This window comes from Phyllobates terribilis, unplaced genomic scaffold (assembly GCF_046119375.1).
Source record: "Phyllobates terribilis strain yellow unplaced genomic scaffold, ASM4611937v1 Scaffold_1__5_contigs__length_1240528914, whole genome shotgun sequence".
Classification (NCBI taxonomy): domain Eukaryota; kingdom Metazoa; phylum Chordata; class Amphibia; order Anura; family Dendrobatidae; genus Phyllobates; species Phyllobates terribilis.
The window spans coordinates 295,543,797-295,558,166 of NW_027362761.1; the positions used below are offsets into that span (position 1 = coordinate 295,543,797).

Below are 14,370 nucleotides of genomic sequence, written 5' to 3' on the forward strand. Positions count from 1 at the left end.
AGGTTACCACGTCTAGCTCCTACTTTTCAGAAACCCGTCACTCCTTCTGTCTCTAACCAGGTACACCCTCTTGAGCCTATGCAGGTCGACCAGACCAAGATGGTCAAGACCCGTCAGGACTTACGCCGTGCCGAGGGGACCTGCTTCTACTGTGGCAGTAAGGAGCACCGGATCCGTGCCTGCCCGGAGAGGTCGGGAAACGCCTGTGTCTAGGTTCGCTCAGAGAGGTCCACCTAGACAAGAATAAATCCTCTCCATCCCTGCTGTTGTCAGTTTCAATCGTCTATGGGGAGAACCGTTATTTCGAACTAGCCCAACTGGACTCTGGAGCAGCCGGGAATCTTATTTCACAGTCCCTGGTAGAGAAATACCGCATCCCCACCAAACCTCTGGCTGTACCCTTGTCTGTTGCTGCCGTGGATGGGGGGCTCTTACCACGCCTCATCCAACTCATCACCGAATCCATTACTCTGCAGGTGGGAATGCTGCATTCTGAAAGTATCTCCTTCCATGTTCTGCCTGGACTCTCTCACGCCCTCTTGCTAGGCCTACCTTGGCTCCAGAAACATGCACCCGTTCTTGACTGGCAGACCGGAGAAGTCCTTCGCTGGGGACAGGGCTGCCATAAGACCTGTCTGGTTCCCGCCCGTCCTTCTCCTACCCCAGCTAATCTACCTGGACTTCCGATTCCTTATTGGTCTTATGCTGATGTCTTTAATAAAAAGGAGGCAGAGACACTACCCCCTCATAGACCATACGACTGCCCTATCGACCTGTTACCTGGTACTTCTCCTCCCCATGGGCGTATTTATCCATTATCCGCTGCTGAGACCCGGTCGATGTCCGAATATATTGAGGAGAATCTGGCCAGGGGATTCATCCGGAAATCTACCTCCCCGGCGGGAGCAGGCTTCTTTTTCGTCAAAAAGAAGGACGGCTCTCTCCGTCCCTGTATAGACTATAGAGGCCTTAACCAGATGACGGTGAAGAATAAGTACCCCCTTCCGCTCATTCCGGAGTTATTTGATCGTCTGAGGGGGGCTAGAATCTTCACCAAACTGGACCTCCGTGGGGCGTACAACCTGGTTCGTATCCGTCAGAGGGATGAATGGAAGACGGCATTCAACACCCGGGACGGCCACTATGAATATCTGGTAATGCCCTTTGGCCTCTGTAACGCTCCTGCCGTCTTTCAAGAGTTGGTCAATGACATCTTCCGGGACCTTCTCTACTCCTGCGTAGTGGTGTACCTGGACGACATCTTGGTCTTCTCTCCGGATCTCCAGACTTACCAGAGGGATGTTCGTCAGGTCCTGCTCAGGCTCAGGCAGAACCATCTCTACGCTAAATATGAGAAGTGCCTCTTTGAGCAGACCTCGCTTCCGTTTCTGGGCTACATTATCTCTCAGACCGGCCTACAAATGGATCCTGAGAAACTGTCTGCCATCGAGAAATGGCCCCGACCAGAGGGGTTGAAGGCTATTCAACGGTTCCTGGGCTTCGCCAACTATTACCGCCTCTTCATCCCGCACTTCTCTTCCCAGACTGCCCCAATTTCCGCGCTCACCCGTAAGGGTACTAATCCCAAAGAGTGGCCGCCCGAAGCAGAGGAGGCCTTTCTTTCCCTAAAACAGGCCTTCTCTTCCGCCCCGGTGCTGCATCGCCCGGACGGCAACAAGCAGTTCTTCCTGGAAGTTGACGCCTCCTCCTCTGGAGCCGGAGCGGTACTTACTCAAAAATCATCTTCCGGGAGAATGGTAACTTGTGGCTTCTTCTCCAAACTCTTCTCCTCTTCTGAGCGCAACTATTCCATAGGAGACCGAGAGTTATTGGCCATCAAGCTGGCGTTGGAGGAGTGGCGTTACCTACTCGAGGGGGCTCTTCATCCGGTAATAATTTACACTGACCACAAGAACTTGGCTTACCTCCAGCATGCCCAGAGACTTAACCCGCGCCAAGCCCGGTGGTCCTTGTTTTTTGCTCGCTTTGATTTTGTTCTTCATTTTCGCCCGGCTGACAAAAACGTCAAAGCAGACGCCTTGTCCCGATCCTTTCTGGTGTCCGATCTCGAGGAAGAACCTAAACATATCATCGATCCCGCCAGAGTAATGCAGGTGGCTCCCGTGAGTCTAAATCGTCTCCCTCCCGGTAAGACGTTTGTTTCAGTACCTGATCGGGAGAAGATCCTACACTGGGGCCATTCGTCTAAACTAGCTGGCCACGCCGGTCCGAAAAAGACCCTCCAGCTTATTGCCCGGCACTATTGGTGGCCTACCCTGCACAAGGACATAATAGACTTTGTTTCTGCCTGTGTGTCCTGCGCCCGCAACAAAGTCCCGAGACATCTGCCAGCCGGACGCCTCCTTCCGCTTCCTGTACCTGCTGCCCCCTGGCAGCATATAGCAATGGACTTTATAACTGATCTCCCCGTCTCTGCCGGTTGTACGGTCATTTGGGTGGTCGCTGACCGCTTTTCCAAGATGGCTCACTTTATTCCCCTGCCAGGCCTTCCGTCTGCACCCGAGCTGGCTAAAGACTTTATCCGCCACATCTTCCGTCTTCATGGCCTGCCCCTCCACATCGTGTCGGATCGTGGGGTACAGTTCACCTCACGTTTCTGGAGAGCCACTTGTAAACTACTAGACGTCACCCTGGACTTCTCTTCCGCTTACCACCCACAGTCCAATGGTCAAGTGGAGCGGATCAATCAGAACCTGACCAGTTACCTCCGGCACTTCGTTAATGCCCACCATTCTGACTGGGTGGATCTCCTACCATGGGCCGAGTTCTCTTATAATAATCACGAGAGCGAATCCTCCTCCAAATCCCCGTTTTTTGTAGTCTTTGGTCAGCATCCTCGGATTCCTTTTCCTGTCTCCACCTCTGTGGACAACCCGGCTGCGGAATCTCTCGTTAGCAAATTTTCCTCCATATGGGAGAGTACCCGGTCCGCACTCCTTCTGTCATCCAAGCGTATGAAAAGACACGCTGACAAAAAACGCCTGGATCCTCCACAATTTCGTCCAGGAGATAAAGTCTGGCTCTCATCTAAATATGTTCGACTCAAGATACCTTCTTACAAGTTAGGACCTCGGTTCATCGGTCCTCTGGAGGTCATCAGTCAGATCAACCCGGTGGCCTATAAATTGAAACTCCCGGCCAACTTACGGATCCCTAACTCCTTCCATGTATCTCTCCTCAAACCCGTGGTGCTTAACTCTTTTTCCAAGTCTACAGGTACGCCTCCTGCTCCGGTTTCTGCTGAGGACGAGTTTGAGGTAGAGAACATTCTTGCCACCAAAAGGGTAAGAGGAAAGACCTTTTTTCTGGTAGATTGGAAGGGGTTTGGTCCTGAGGAGAGAACGTGGGAGCCCCGGGAGAACATCCATGCCCCTCTCATCCTAGCTAAATTTCTATCTGGCCTAAAAAAAGGGGGGGCCTAAAGGGGGGGGGTACTGTAGTGCCGGCGTCCCTGCCCTCTGCTAGGCAGGGACGCTGTTCCCCTCACCGCTCTGCTCCGTGCCCGGCGTCCCTCTCCCGCTCTGCTGGCAGCGCGCGCTCCTTCCCGGCCACTGTGCTTAGGGCGCGCGCGCGCGCCCTCCCTCCCTCTTAAAGGGGCCGCGCGCGCCGTCCTAAGGAGTCCCCGGCCAATGGCCGGAGGACTTTACCAAATATAAGGCACCTCCTCCAAAATGGAGGTGCCCGAGCAATGTTGTTGCACCGTTCTACTCTGCTTCAGCCCTCAGGTCCCTTGCCAGTTACCTGCCAGTTACCTGCCAGATTCCTGCCAGCTTGCTGTCCTAATCCTGCCTGATTTCCTGTTACCTGCCTGCCTGCCTGAGGTCCGACGGTCTGCCTTACAACTCCGGTCAGTCTGTCTAAGGACCAACTTGCCCGCTCACCTGGGAGCGCTTCTCCGCTACCTGCCTGCTTGCCTGCCCGGAGGCTCCGCTGTCACGTGCTGTGACCACCAGCTATTCCAGACTCTTGCCCGCTCACCTGGGAGCGCTTCTCCGCTACCTGCCTGCTTGCGAGCCCGGAGGCTCCGCTGTCACGTGCTGTGACCACCAGCTATTCCAGACTCTTGCCCGCTCACCTGGGAGCGCTTCTCCGCTACCTGCCTGCTTGCCTACCTGGAGGCTCCGCCGTCACGTGCTGTGACCACCTGCTATTCCAGAGACTCTCGCTTGCTCACCTGGGAGCACACATCCTCCATCTGCCTTGCTAGCCTACCTGGAGGTTCAGCCATCACAGGTCGTACCTACCCTTTACCTAGAGACTGCCCCGGTCACTTGCCGTGACCTCCAGCCCGTTCTTCCAGAGACTGCCCTGATCACTTGCCGTGACCTCCTGCCCGTACACCCAGAGACTGTCCCGGTCACCTGCTGTGACTGCCTGCCTGGTCGCCACCCGCTCCCTTACAAGGACCGCTCCCTTGTATAGTAGCCCAGAGGTTCCGCCTCCCAGACCCGTTACACGGATCCATGCGGGCGTCTTCCTGGGTCAGCAGATCTTTCACTAGGCAGATGGCAGGGTCACTATCTTGGGTCTCGGCCCAGCTGTGGTGAGGTAGGGGATTGATCATCACGGTTGTTAGATCTTCCTCCTTCACGCGGTGGGAGTATTGAGCGGCTCCGTACCGGTGAAACGCGGGGAGTTCTACCTCCTCCAGCTCTTCTGGGTCTTCGTCACCTTCAGGTAAGTGAGGCATTCTTGATAGGGCGTCCGCGTTGGCATTGGTTTTGCCTGCCCGGTACTTGATCACGAAGTCATAGTTGGAGAGACGGGCCATCCACCGCTGTTCCAGGGCACCCAGTCTTGCATTGTCCAGGTGTGTCAACGGGTTGTTGTCCGTGTACACGGTGAACTTTGCGGAGGCCAGGTAATGCTTGAAGCGTTCCGTCACGGCCCACACCACCGCCAAGAATTCTAGCTTGAAGGAGCTGTAATTCTCTGGGTTCCTCTCGGTGGGCCTCAGCTTCCGGCTGGCGTATGCGATCACCCGTTCTCTGCCCTGTTGGTTTTGGGACAGTACGGCTCCCAGTCCCACATTACTGGTGTCTGTGTGGAGAATGAAAGGCTGGCCATAATCAGGGTAGGCCAGGATCTCATCCCCCGTGAGGGCCATCTTTAACTGGCGGAAGGACTCCTCTTCCGGTTTATCCCACTTGAAGGGTGGCTTTTGACTTCTGGACTTGGACTGTCCGATCAGGAGGTCCTGCATAGGAGCTGCCATCTTAGTGAACCCGGGGATGAACCTTCGGTAGTAGCCTACCAAGTCGAGGAACGGTCTCACCTCTGTGATGTTCGAGGGGCTTGGCCAGCTCTTGATTGCCGTGACCTTGTCAGGGTCGGGGGCCACTCCTTCCGCGCTTACCACGTGCCCTAGGTACTGGACCTTTGGTTGCAGCAGGTGACACTTCGATGGTTTCTCCTTCAGGCCATAGCCTGCCAGGGCTTCGAACACCTCGGCCAGGTGCTTTAGATGGTCCTCGTAGGTCTTCGAATAGACGATCACGTCGTCCAGGTAAAGGAGGACCGTCTCGAAGTTTCGGTGCGCTAGACAGCATTCCATCAGCCGTTGGAAGGTCCCTGGAGCGTTGCAGAGCCCGAAAGGCATACAGTTGAATTCGCTCAGTCCCATCGGGGTGGTGAAGGCGGTCTTCTCCTTGTCAGCCTCTGCCACAGGAACCTGCCAGTACCCGCTAGTAAGGTCCAAAGTAGAAAAGAAGTTAGCTGATTTTAGTGCGGCTAAAGACTCTTCTATTCTAGGCAGCGGATATGCGTCTTTGTGGGTGATACGGTTGATTTGTCTATAGTCTACGCACATTCTCATGGTGCCCTCTTTCTTTTTCACCAGAACCAAGGGGGCTGCCCAGGGGCTACAGCTATCTCGAATGACCCCAGCTTCTTTCATTTCTCTTAGCATGCCCTTTGCGTTCTGATAATGTGCAGGGGGTACTGGTCTGTGTCTTTCTTTTATTGGTGGGTGGCTCCCTGTGGGGATGTGGTGTTCTATCCCTTTTACTCTGCCTTAGTCTAGAGGGTGCTTACTAAAGACTCTCTCGTACTCCTGTACCACCCGGTAGACTCCTTGTTTTTGGTGCAGGGGAGTGGAGTCAGCACCCACGTGGAGTTTCTGGCACCAGTCCTCCTTTTGTTTCTGGGAGCCATTACCCTCCGCCTGTGGAGATGGAGGCAAGGGTTCCACGGCCCTGATAGCTTTGTGTTCGACAACAAACAGTTTGGCGAGTGTAGCGTACCTGGATAAGTGTACCTCCCTCTCCCCAATGTTGAGGATGCGGACGGGCACCCTCCCATGACGGACATCAACCACCCCCCGGGCTGACAAAATGGTGGGCCTGCTGTCTGAGTACACGGGTTCTACCATGGCTTGGCAGTCTCTACCTCTCAACCCGATTGCAGTCTGACACCAGATCATCATTTCACTTTTGGGAGGCATGGAAATGGGGAATGGGTCACTCAGTCTTACGCTACCGATCTCACCACCAGACAGTTCTACCTGCTGCCGTCTCATCAGGGCTTTTATCTCCTTGTTGAGGACTCTCTGTTGGCTGGAACTAGCATTCACCGCCACCTGTTGTAGAATTACAATTACCTCTGAAAGACAATTTTCAATCACGTTAGTACCCACAGTTATTTTAGGGTGACTTTCACGACGGTCAATGTCCACAATAATTACTCCCTGTGCCGGTAGTTCAACTTTACCAATTTTAATGGTCATCTCCTTGAACCCCATCTGCGGCACGGGTAAGCCATTACTGGCGATGATGCTCAAGTTACTGTCTGGATACCGTGTGATATCAGCATCAGTCCAATACTGCTTAAAAAGTACATAAGGGATAGTGGTTACTTGCGACCCAGTATCCAGCAAGGCGCTCATGGGGATACCGTCCAGCACAACAGGTAAAACCGGGCGCCCCCCAACGTACTTATCACGCCAATTATAAGGGCCTGGTGATCTTATGCCTGGGGGTTGGCCCTCTGCCCCAGGTTGGACCCGTTTAAATTACAGTACCTGGAAATGTGTCCGGGCTGGTTGCATCGACGGCAAATGGGCTGTCCATCCTCTGCGTAGCGGTCTGTGGGCCTCCCTCAGAACGACGGGATCCTCCTCTGTCGACGCCATGGGACATCCTCCGGACTTGAAGCCAGCTCGATGGGTCTTGACGGGTCCACTTGCCACGCCTGGACGGTCCTGGTCAACGCCGCGACGCTCCTGGTCAGCTCCTGGACTTGGTGGTGCAGGTCTTTCGACGGGGCTTGGTTCAGGGCCTGTGCATCAGCCCCCACGGGATCCATAGAGGAGGGCGCCGCCTCCTGGTGGTAGGTGAGAGCAGGGCGCCGGGGGTTTATAGCGCCACTGGTTGCAGATTCACGGAGCACCCTTATGGCCCTGTCCTTAAATTGGGCAAAGGTCAGGTCGGGGTTCTGAAAGAACATGAGGCGCAGTTGGGCCCTGTGGGCGCTTGAAAGCAGACCTTCTATGAATTGTTCTGTTAGCAGCTTATCCGTTTCCTGCACACTGCCAGGGTCAGTTTGTTGCATAGCCCTTAGGGCTTCCTACAAATTTAGGGCATAGTCTCTGATGCTGTCCTGTGCCCGCTGCTTACATCCATAGAACCTCATTTTAATCTCAGCGGAGGTACGTGTGTCAAAGGTACCCCGCAGCCAGGCCAGAATACCCTTCACAGTCCTTTTCTCCTCAGTGGGCCATGATTTTACCTCCCTTTGGGCTGCGCCAGTAAACTGCCCTGTTAATATGCTGACCTTCTGTTCCTCTGTCAGGGGGTAAACCTGGAACAAACTGTACAGCCTTTCCTTAAAGTCAGTTAGGGCATGGGGCTCCCAGGCCGCTCCAGGGATGTAGGGCAGGGAAAAGGGCATCACCGCTGCTGCAGCTGCGTTGGTGGTAGTGGGCGCCTCTGTGTCCGACATCTTCCTCCCCTCTAGTTAAGCGTGGCCTACCTTCCGACGATCCTCTTCTGTAGGTCGCGGCTCCGCTGCTGCTGCTCTGGACGAGGACCTTGCGTCGCGTCCTGATGACGTCAGCGTCGCTCTCTCTCCCTTCCAGGACCTTGTGCAGCGTCGGTGCGTGGGGCGGAGCTTCGGATCTCGCGCGGTTTGGACGTCCACGCCCCTCTTCTTCCCGCGCGGCGTCCTGAAGATGGCGTCCGATGGCGGGAAAGCGGCTGAAGATGGCGGGAACCGATGGAAGATGGCGGGAGACGGCTGGAAATGGCGGGAAACTGCTCCGGATGGCGGGAAACCTCTTTTCAGGTAAGTGCAAAGTCTTTTCTAGGCACGCAATACCCGTTTGTGGCGGGTTGGTTGCAATCCTGCCGACTACGCCAAAGCTGACTCGCCCCCTGGGCCGTGGGGCACTCGGATCCGGGCAGTAGGGGAACGATGGGAGTAGTAGTGGCAACCCGGTTCCGTGGCTCAGGGTGGTCAGGCCAGTGGTAGTCCGTTATGTGCTGATGATTATGTCCGACTACGCCACCCGTGGATTTGCGGTCATTAGGAACCGCCGCTGCAAGGCAGACCGCTGGGGCTGATGATGTATGCAGCTGGGATGGTTTGACTCCCCACGGGAAGAGTGCGGCCCCAGGGCAGTGTAGTGGTTGTTGGGAGTGATGGTAGTGAGAGTCCCAGTGCTGATAGTGCTGGAGGAGCGAGGAGCATGCAGACAACAGGCTGCAGTCCAGGGTCTTTACTAGAACAGGTAAATTGACCCACAAACAGTCCCAGCTAGGAGGGGACCTGGATGTCTGAGAGCAACGGGGAAATTGGCCCTGGTCAGGGTGAGGGTGTAGGCCTACTGTGCTTTCTGCGCTCCTTCTGGCTATCTCCTCGTTATAGGGTAACAGCCCACGTTTCCGAGCTTTCCGTGTATTCTCGCCTGTATGGCCTGCGACGTGGGTTCCTTTCTGCTCCCAGCCTTGTACGGCTTTGCTGGTCCCTTCTGTTGTGGCAGGGCCTCCAGGCTTCTTAGGCCAAGGAATATACAGTCCCCTGCGGACTGGTTATCTGCTGGGGGATGTGGAATCCTCCCAGCCTCAGACACCAAAGTCTGGTAAATTAAGTCCGTTATCTGCCAAGACAGGCTCTCTTCGCCTCTTGTCTCTGGCTTGTGGCTCTCCTCCTGCCACACTTCCTCTTAGGTGCAATACAACTGTCCCTCTCTGCTCTGGGACCTGAATCCTGAGACAGGTCGTCCAGCTCTCACTAACCCTGCCCCCAGCACCAGCTTTTATAGGGGCAGCCTGCTCCCCCTACTGGCCTGAGACAGGAGGTACTGCATGCTAATGTTCCCCTGACTAGAGAACCTCCCCCTTGCTCTCAGACACAGCTTTATTACATTTTGTGGCATCCAGGCCAGGGTGACACAATAACATTTTAGAAGAATTCAGCTATCATCACCAATGCGTCTTTGGAAGGTCCTGAAAACCTGAAGACGTTGAGGCCAGGTTCCCACGATGAGCTTTTGGTGAGTTTTTAATGCTGCATATTTTTGAAAAAATGCAAGTAATATATTTTACCTAATGGGTGCAGAAAATCTGTAACGTCAAAAACTCCCTTCAGAAATTGCTGTATGACAGTTGAAATGAGTAGAAATGTGACAGGTCTATTGCAGTATTTAACTCAAATAACGTTCAGATAATTGTTCAGCAGATACTGAATTGCCTGGTCATCTGTGTTGCAGGAAAGACACTCTCCTGGTGAATAATGCGGTAGCAATTGTCGCTGCCCTTTTCATGGGAACCGCACAATTTATTGGATTATTCGAACTTTTGATAGTTGGGAGATTCATGATAGGACTGAATGCAGGTAACTTACAGTGACAAATATTTCTTACAGTATACTGTCATATGTGCTAAAGGTTGGTGCAGATCTGCTGGACGTAGTAAAGCAAAGATCAGTCAATGAATTCAGAATTTCTGGATTTACATTTGGTTCAGTCTAGAATTTATTTGGTGCTTTCATCCCATACATTATAAATGGCACATACTATAGATAGTGGATGCTATAGCTCTGGATATCTGAGCTCGCTGGGTGTCCGTCTCCCAACTGGACAGCCATACTGGAGACCAGTGCACATCACAGGAGCGGTTGTCTTGCAATGATATGACTGATGCAATGTGAATCCTATAGTACTTATCTTTTTGAGGCTCAGTACACATCGTGCAATGGTTTCATAATCATTTTTTTTCTTGCTGGCATCATATAGTTTATAATCACCTTATTCTTAATGTATTGGAAATAAACTCGTCCATTGATTCACATGCAACATAAATCTGAAAATCTGCATGAAAATCGGATTTTGCTACGGATTTCACCTCTTTTATACTGGAGGTGATGAAATCCGCATTGAAAATCCATGACAAAATGTAAAAATTCACAGCAGAAAATGACTGCAGCGTATGGATGAGAATCCATAATATTTAAATCAACCCTTAAATTAATCATCATTAGTTGGGGGTCTTTCTTCTGTTGCTTGACAATGAAGTCAGGAGAGAAAAGGGTCAGGCAGTTTTAATTTCCATTTCAGGATATTGAGTCTTTCTTTGTAAAATCTCTCATACTTGTGATTGTACATGATATAAATGAGCACGTTCCCCATCTCTTTACCATTTTTTCTAAGTAGTTTTATTGTTAGAAATGTTGTTTTTATTCTTTTCCAGGTATCGGAATATGTGTACAGCCATTATATCTGGGTGAAATAGCACCCAAGAACATAAGAGGAGTAGTGACAGTGGCCATTAATATGTTTTTGACAGCTGGGATCTTGGTGGGACAGATTGTTGGTTTACGGTATGGACCCTCTAAAGTTGCATAAACATTTTAGTCAAGCTTTGGCTATGGCCCACATCCCAATTAATAGTGTCCATTTAGACTGTGTTTACATGCAGCAGTGAAAATGCGTTCGCAAGCCTTGAAAAACGGCAGCAACCTCGAGCAGCTGTATTCCTTAAAACTGCAATTGCACTTTCCGGTTATGTTTTATAATAAGCTTGTTACGGGTTTACCTCGACAGAGAGGTGCCAGAAGACCGCAGTGTCTGATTTGACATACTCCTTCACTGATCAGAAGCACTTCTCCTTCATATTAAATGGTGCACGTTTCTGTTAGCAGTGCAGGGGTTAAACTATTCAGCATAGAGTCTCTTGAGATTTCCTGATTGGATGATCTCAGCTGTTCAGTATTGGCCACTCTCTTGTCCTATATATACTCACTTCTGGCAATCTGGATTGCCAGTGTTAGTTTTCATACTGCCTGGTGTGGAGCGGAGGTGTCGGTTGATAATAGAGGCATTTGGAGTGTTCATTTGTGACTGTTGTTTGGTGTTTTGGCTATGTGCAAATCCTCATCCTCTTCTATTTGGTTTTCCTTCCTTTTCTCCCTGGCGTTCCTCTCTGTTGTCTGTGAGTGTATATTTGTATGATTGGTATTTTCATTTATCCCTGTATGTCTTCCATTGTTAATCTGGTTTGTGTATATTCATACACTATTCCTTCCCAATTCTCTGGGTGGGGGAGGGGGGCAGATGTAGGACTGTTTCAGAAGTTCAGCAAGGTACCTGGCCCCGGAAGTAATCCAGGGAGCAGGGAAAGCTAGGGCGCCTCTAGCGTTAGGAACAGGGAAGGAGCCTATGGCCCTAGGTAATGCGACAAAATTTTCAAGGACATTTGCAAAACTTATTTTTATAGGGACCTGTTCAGTTTTGAAGTAACTTTCGGGGTCCTATATCTTGGAAACCACCCAAAAGTGATACCATTTTAAAAACCACACCCTCAATGTATTTAAAATTGCTTTCAGGTAGTTCATTAACCCTTCTGGTTCTTTTCAGGAAGTAATGGAAAGTGGCATGACAAGAATGAAAAAGTTTATTTTTACCACCTAAATTTTGATAACTTCTGTACAGGCCGCTATAGCCGGAAGACTCTAAGGTCGTTATTTGGCCATGAACTGTCATGGGAAACATCAGGACCACAAAATCAAGATCTCAAAGTGCCAATGAGGTAAAAGAGGGAGCCCCCACACTCTGTTAACTATTTAGATTCTGTAGTCACTATTGACAGCAGAATCTAAGGGATTAAACATCCATGGTAGGTGCCAACACTGACCATGGCTGATGCAGCAAGTTGTCAGCTATAATGTACAGGTGACAGTTACAGAACTGTCATCTGTCGGGGAATGCTAGTCTCTTATATCGCAGGTCAGTAAAAAGACGTCTATTGGTCACTAAGGGGTTGAAATCACCTTCTTCATTTAAATGGGACCCATCAGCTCTTCTGACATGTCAGTTTTAGTAAATACTTGCATTCCCCATTGTTCTTTAACCCTTTTCCGCACCAAGGCGTACTAATACATATCTGTGCCCTGGGCCTTATGGGCCAGATACGTATTAGTATGCCTTGGCGATTTCGCCCGCACACAAGCGGTGCGGGCGAGATCGCTGCCGGGTGTCAGCTGATTGTCACAGCTGACACCCGGTACTATGTGCAAGGAGCGGTCCCGCACCACTCCCTGCACATTAACCCTCAAAATGCTGCCACCAAAATCTATAGCAGCATTCCGGTGGCAAGAGGAGGTAAGCGCAATACTTACCTTCTCTGCCGGCGTCCCGTGGCACCTGAATCCGGTCCCGGATGTTGTTATGGTGACCCGATGTCATCATGACAACATCCGGGTCACCAGGAGGCAGGAAGCTACTTTGGTCATGCGCAGCGCTGACAGGCTGCATAGCATAGGGATGGTGCTGCATTCCTGTGCTATACAGCCGATTAGGCTGCAAAAAGTGAAAGTCCCATAGTGGGACATAGTGTAAAAGATCAAAAAGTGGAAATTTTTTAAAAAAAATATTGTAAAAATATTAGAAAAAAAATGAAAAAAATAATACTAAAAAATTCGAATATATTGTACCCATAAATAAATAATCTTATGAAAAAAAATAAAATAAACCAATAAAAGTACACATATTTGGTATCGCCACATCCGGAACTACCTGACCTATAAAACTGTCTCACTAGTTAACCCCTTTAGTGAACACAGTAAAAAAATAAAATAAAAACGAAGCATAAAATGATGCTTTATCATCATACCGCCAAACAAAAAATGGAATAAAACGCGATCAAAAAGACGAATGTAAATAAAAATGGTACCGCTGAAAATGTCACTTTGTCCCGCAAAAAACAAGCCGCCATACAGCAATTCCTGAATTTTTTTTTTTCGTTTATTCTGCCTCCCAAAAATCGGAATAGAAAGCAATCAAAAAATGTCACGTGCCCGAAAATGGTACCAATAAAAACGTCAACTTGTCCCGGAAAAAAAAAAGCCGTCACATGACTCTGTCTGCCGAAATATGGAAAAATTATAGCTCTCAAAATATGGCGATGCAAAAACTAGTCTTTGCAAAAAAAAAGGGTTTTTTTAGTGTGTGACAGCTGTCAATCATAAAAACCCGATATGGTTAAGGTTGTGCTAAGGTTAGGGTTGGGCTAGGGTTAGGGTTGAGCTAGGGTTAGGGATGTGCTAGGGTTAGGGTTGGGCTAGGGTTAGGGTTGTGCTATGGTTAGGGTTCTGCTAGAGTTAGGGTTGGGCTAGGGTTAGGGTTGTGCTAGGGTTAGGGTATGGGTTAGGGTATGGGTTAGGGTTGGGCTAGGGTTAGGGTTGTGCTAGGGTTAGGGTTGGGCTAGGGTTAGGTTTGGGGTTGTATTAGGGTTGAGGTTGTATTAGGGTTGGGGTTAGTCTTGTGTTGGGATTTTTTCAGAAGTAAAGAAAAAAATGACGACGATATGGCGACTAATGTTGAGCGCAAGTGCTCGCTACTTGAGTTTGCATCGGTGCTCGGGTATGCACTGAGTATAGCGGGTGCTCAAGTGACATGCGGGGATTGCCTGACATGCACGAGCGATCCCCACATGTTTTTTTTGGGGTGTTTAATAACCATGAAACATGCGGGCAGGGACTCGAGCATGTCACTTGAGCACCCGCGATACTTGGTGTATACCCGAGTACTCGATGCAAACTCAAGTAGCGAGCACTTGAACTCAAGACTAATGACAACTTATTCAATATGACGACCTAATGTTATCAAATTCTGTGCCGTACCTCTGGGTTCAAAATGTTCACTATACCCCTTGATAAAATCCTTGAGGGGTGTAGTTTCCAAAATGGAACCCTGCCATGTGTCCAAACAGTGGTTTTCCCCCACATATGGGATATCGGCTTACTCAGGAGAAATTGCACAACAAATTGAATGGTGCAATTTCTCCTGTTACCCTTATGAAAATGCAAAATTTGAGGCTGAAAAACATTTTTGTTGGAAAAATATTAAAATTGTAT

General features: G+C 50.3%; 1 protein-coding gene across 3 annotated transcripts in view; it reads left to right on the forward strand.

The window, feature by feature from the left end:
• The window catches only part of LOC141258197 (solute carrier family 2, facilitated glucose transporter member 11-like), a 311,675-nt gene that overhangs the window by 240,883 nt on the left and 56,422 nt on the right, over positions 1 to 14,370 (forward strand). For all 3 annotated transcript variants that reach the window (XM_073673201.1, XM_073673198.1, XM_073673209.1), the window contains 2 exons: positions 9,728 to 9,852; positions 10,707 to 10,836. In XM_073673201.1, coding sequence (XP_073529302.1) covers positions 9,728 to 9,852; positions 10,707 to 10,836 — 255 coding nt within the window. The remainder of the gene's footprint in view (positions 1 to 9,727; positions 9,853 to 10,706; positions 10,837 to 14,370) is intronic.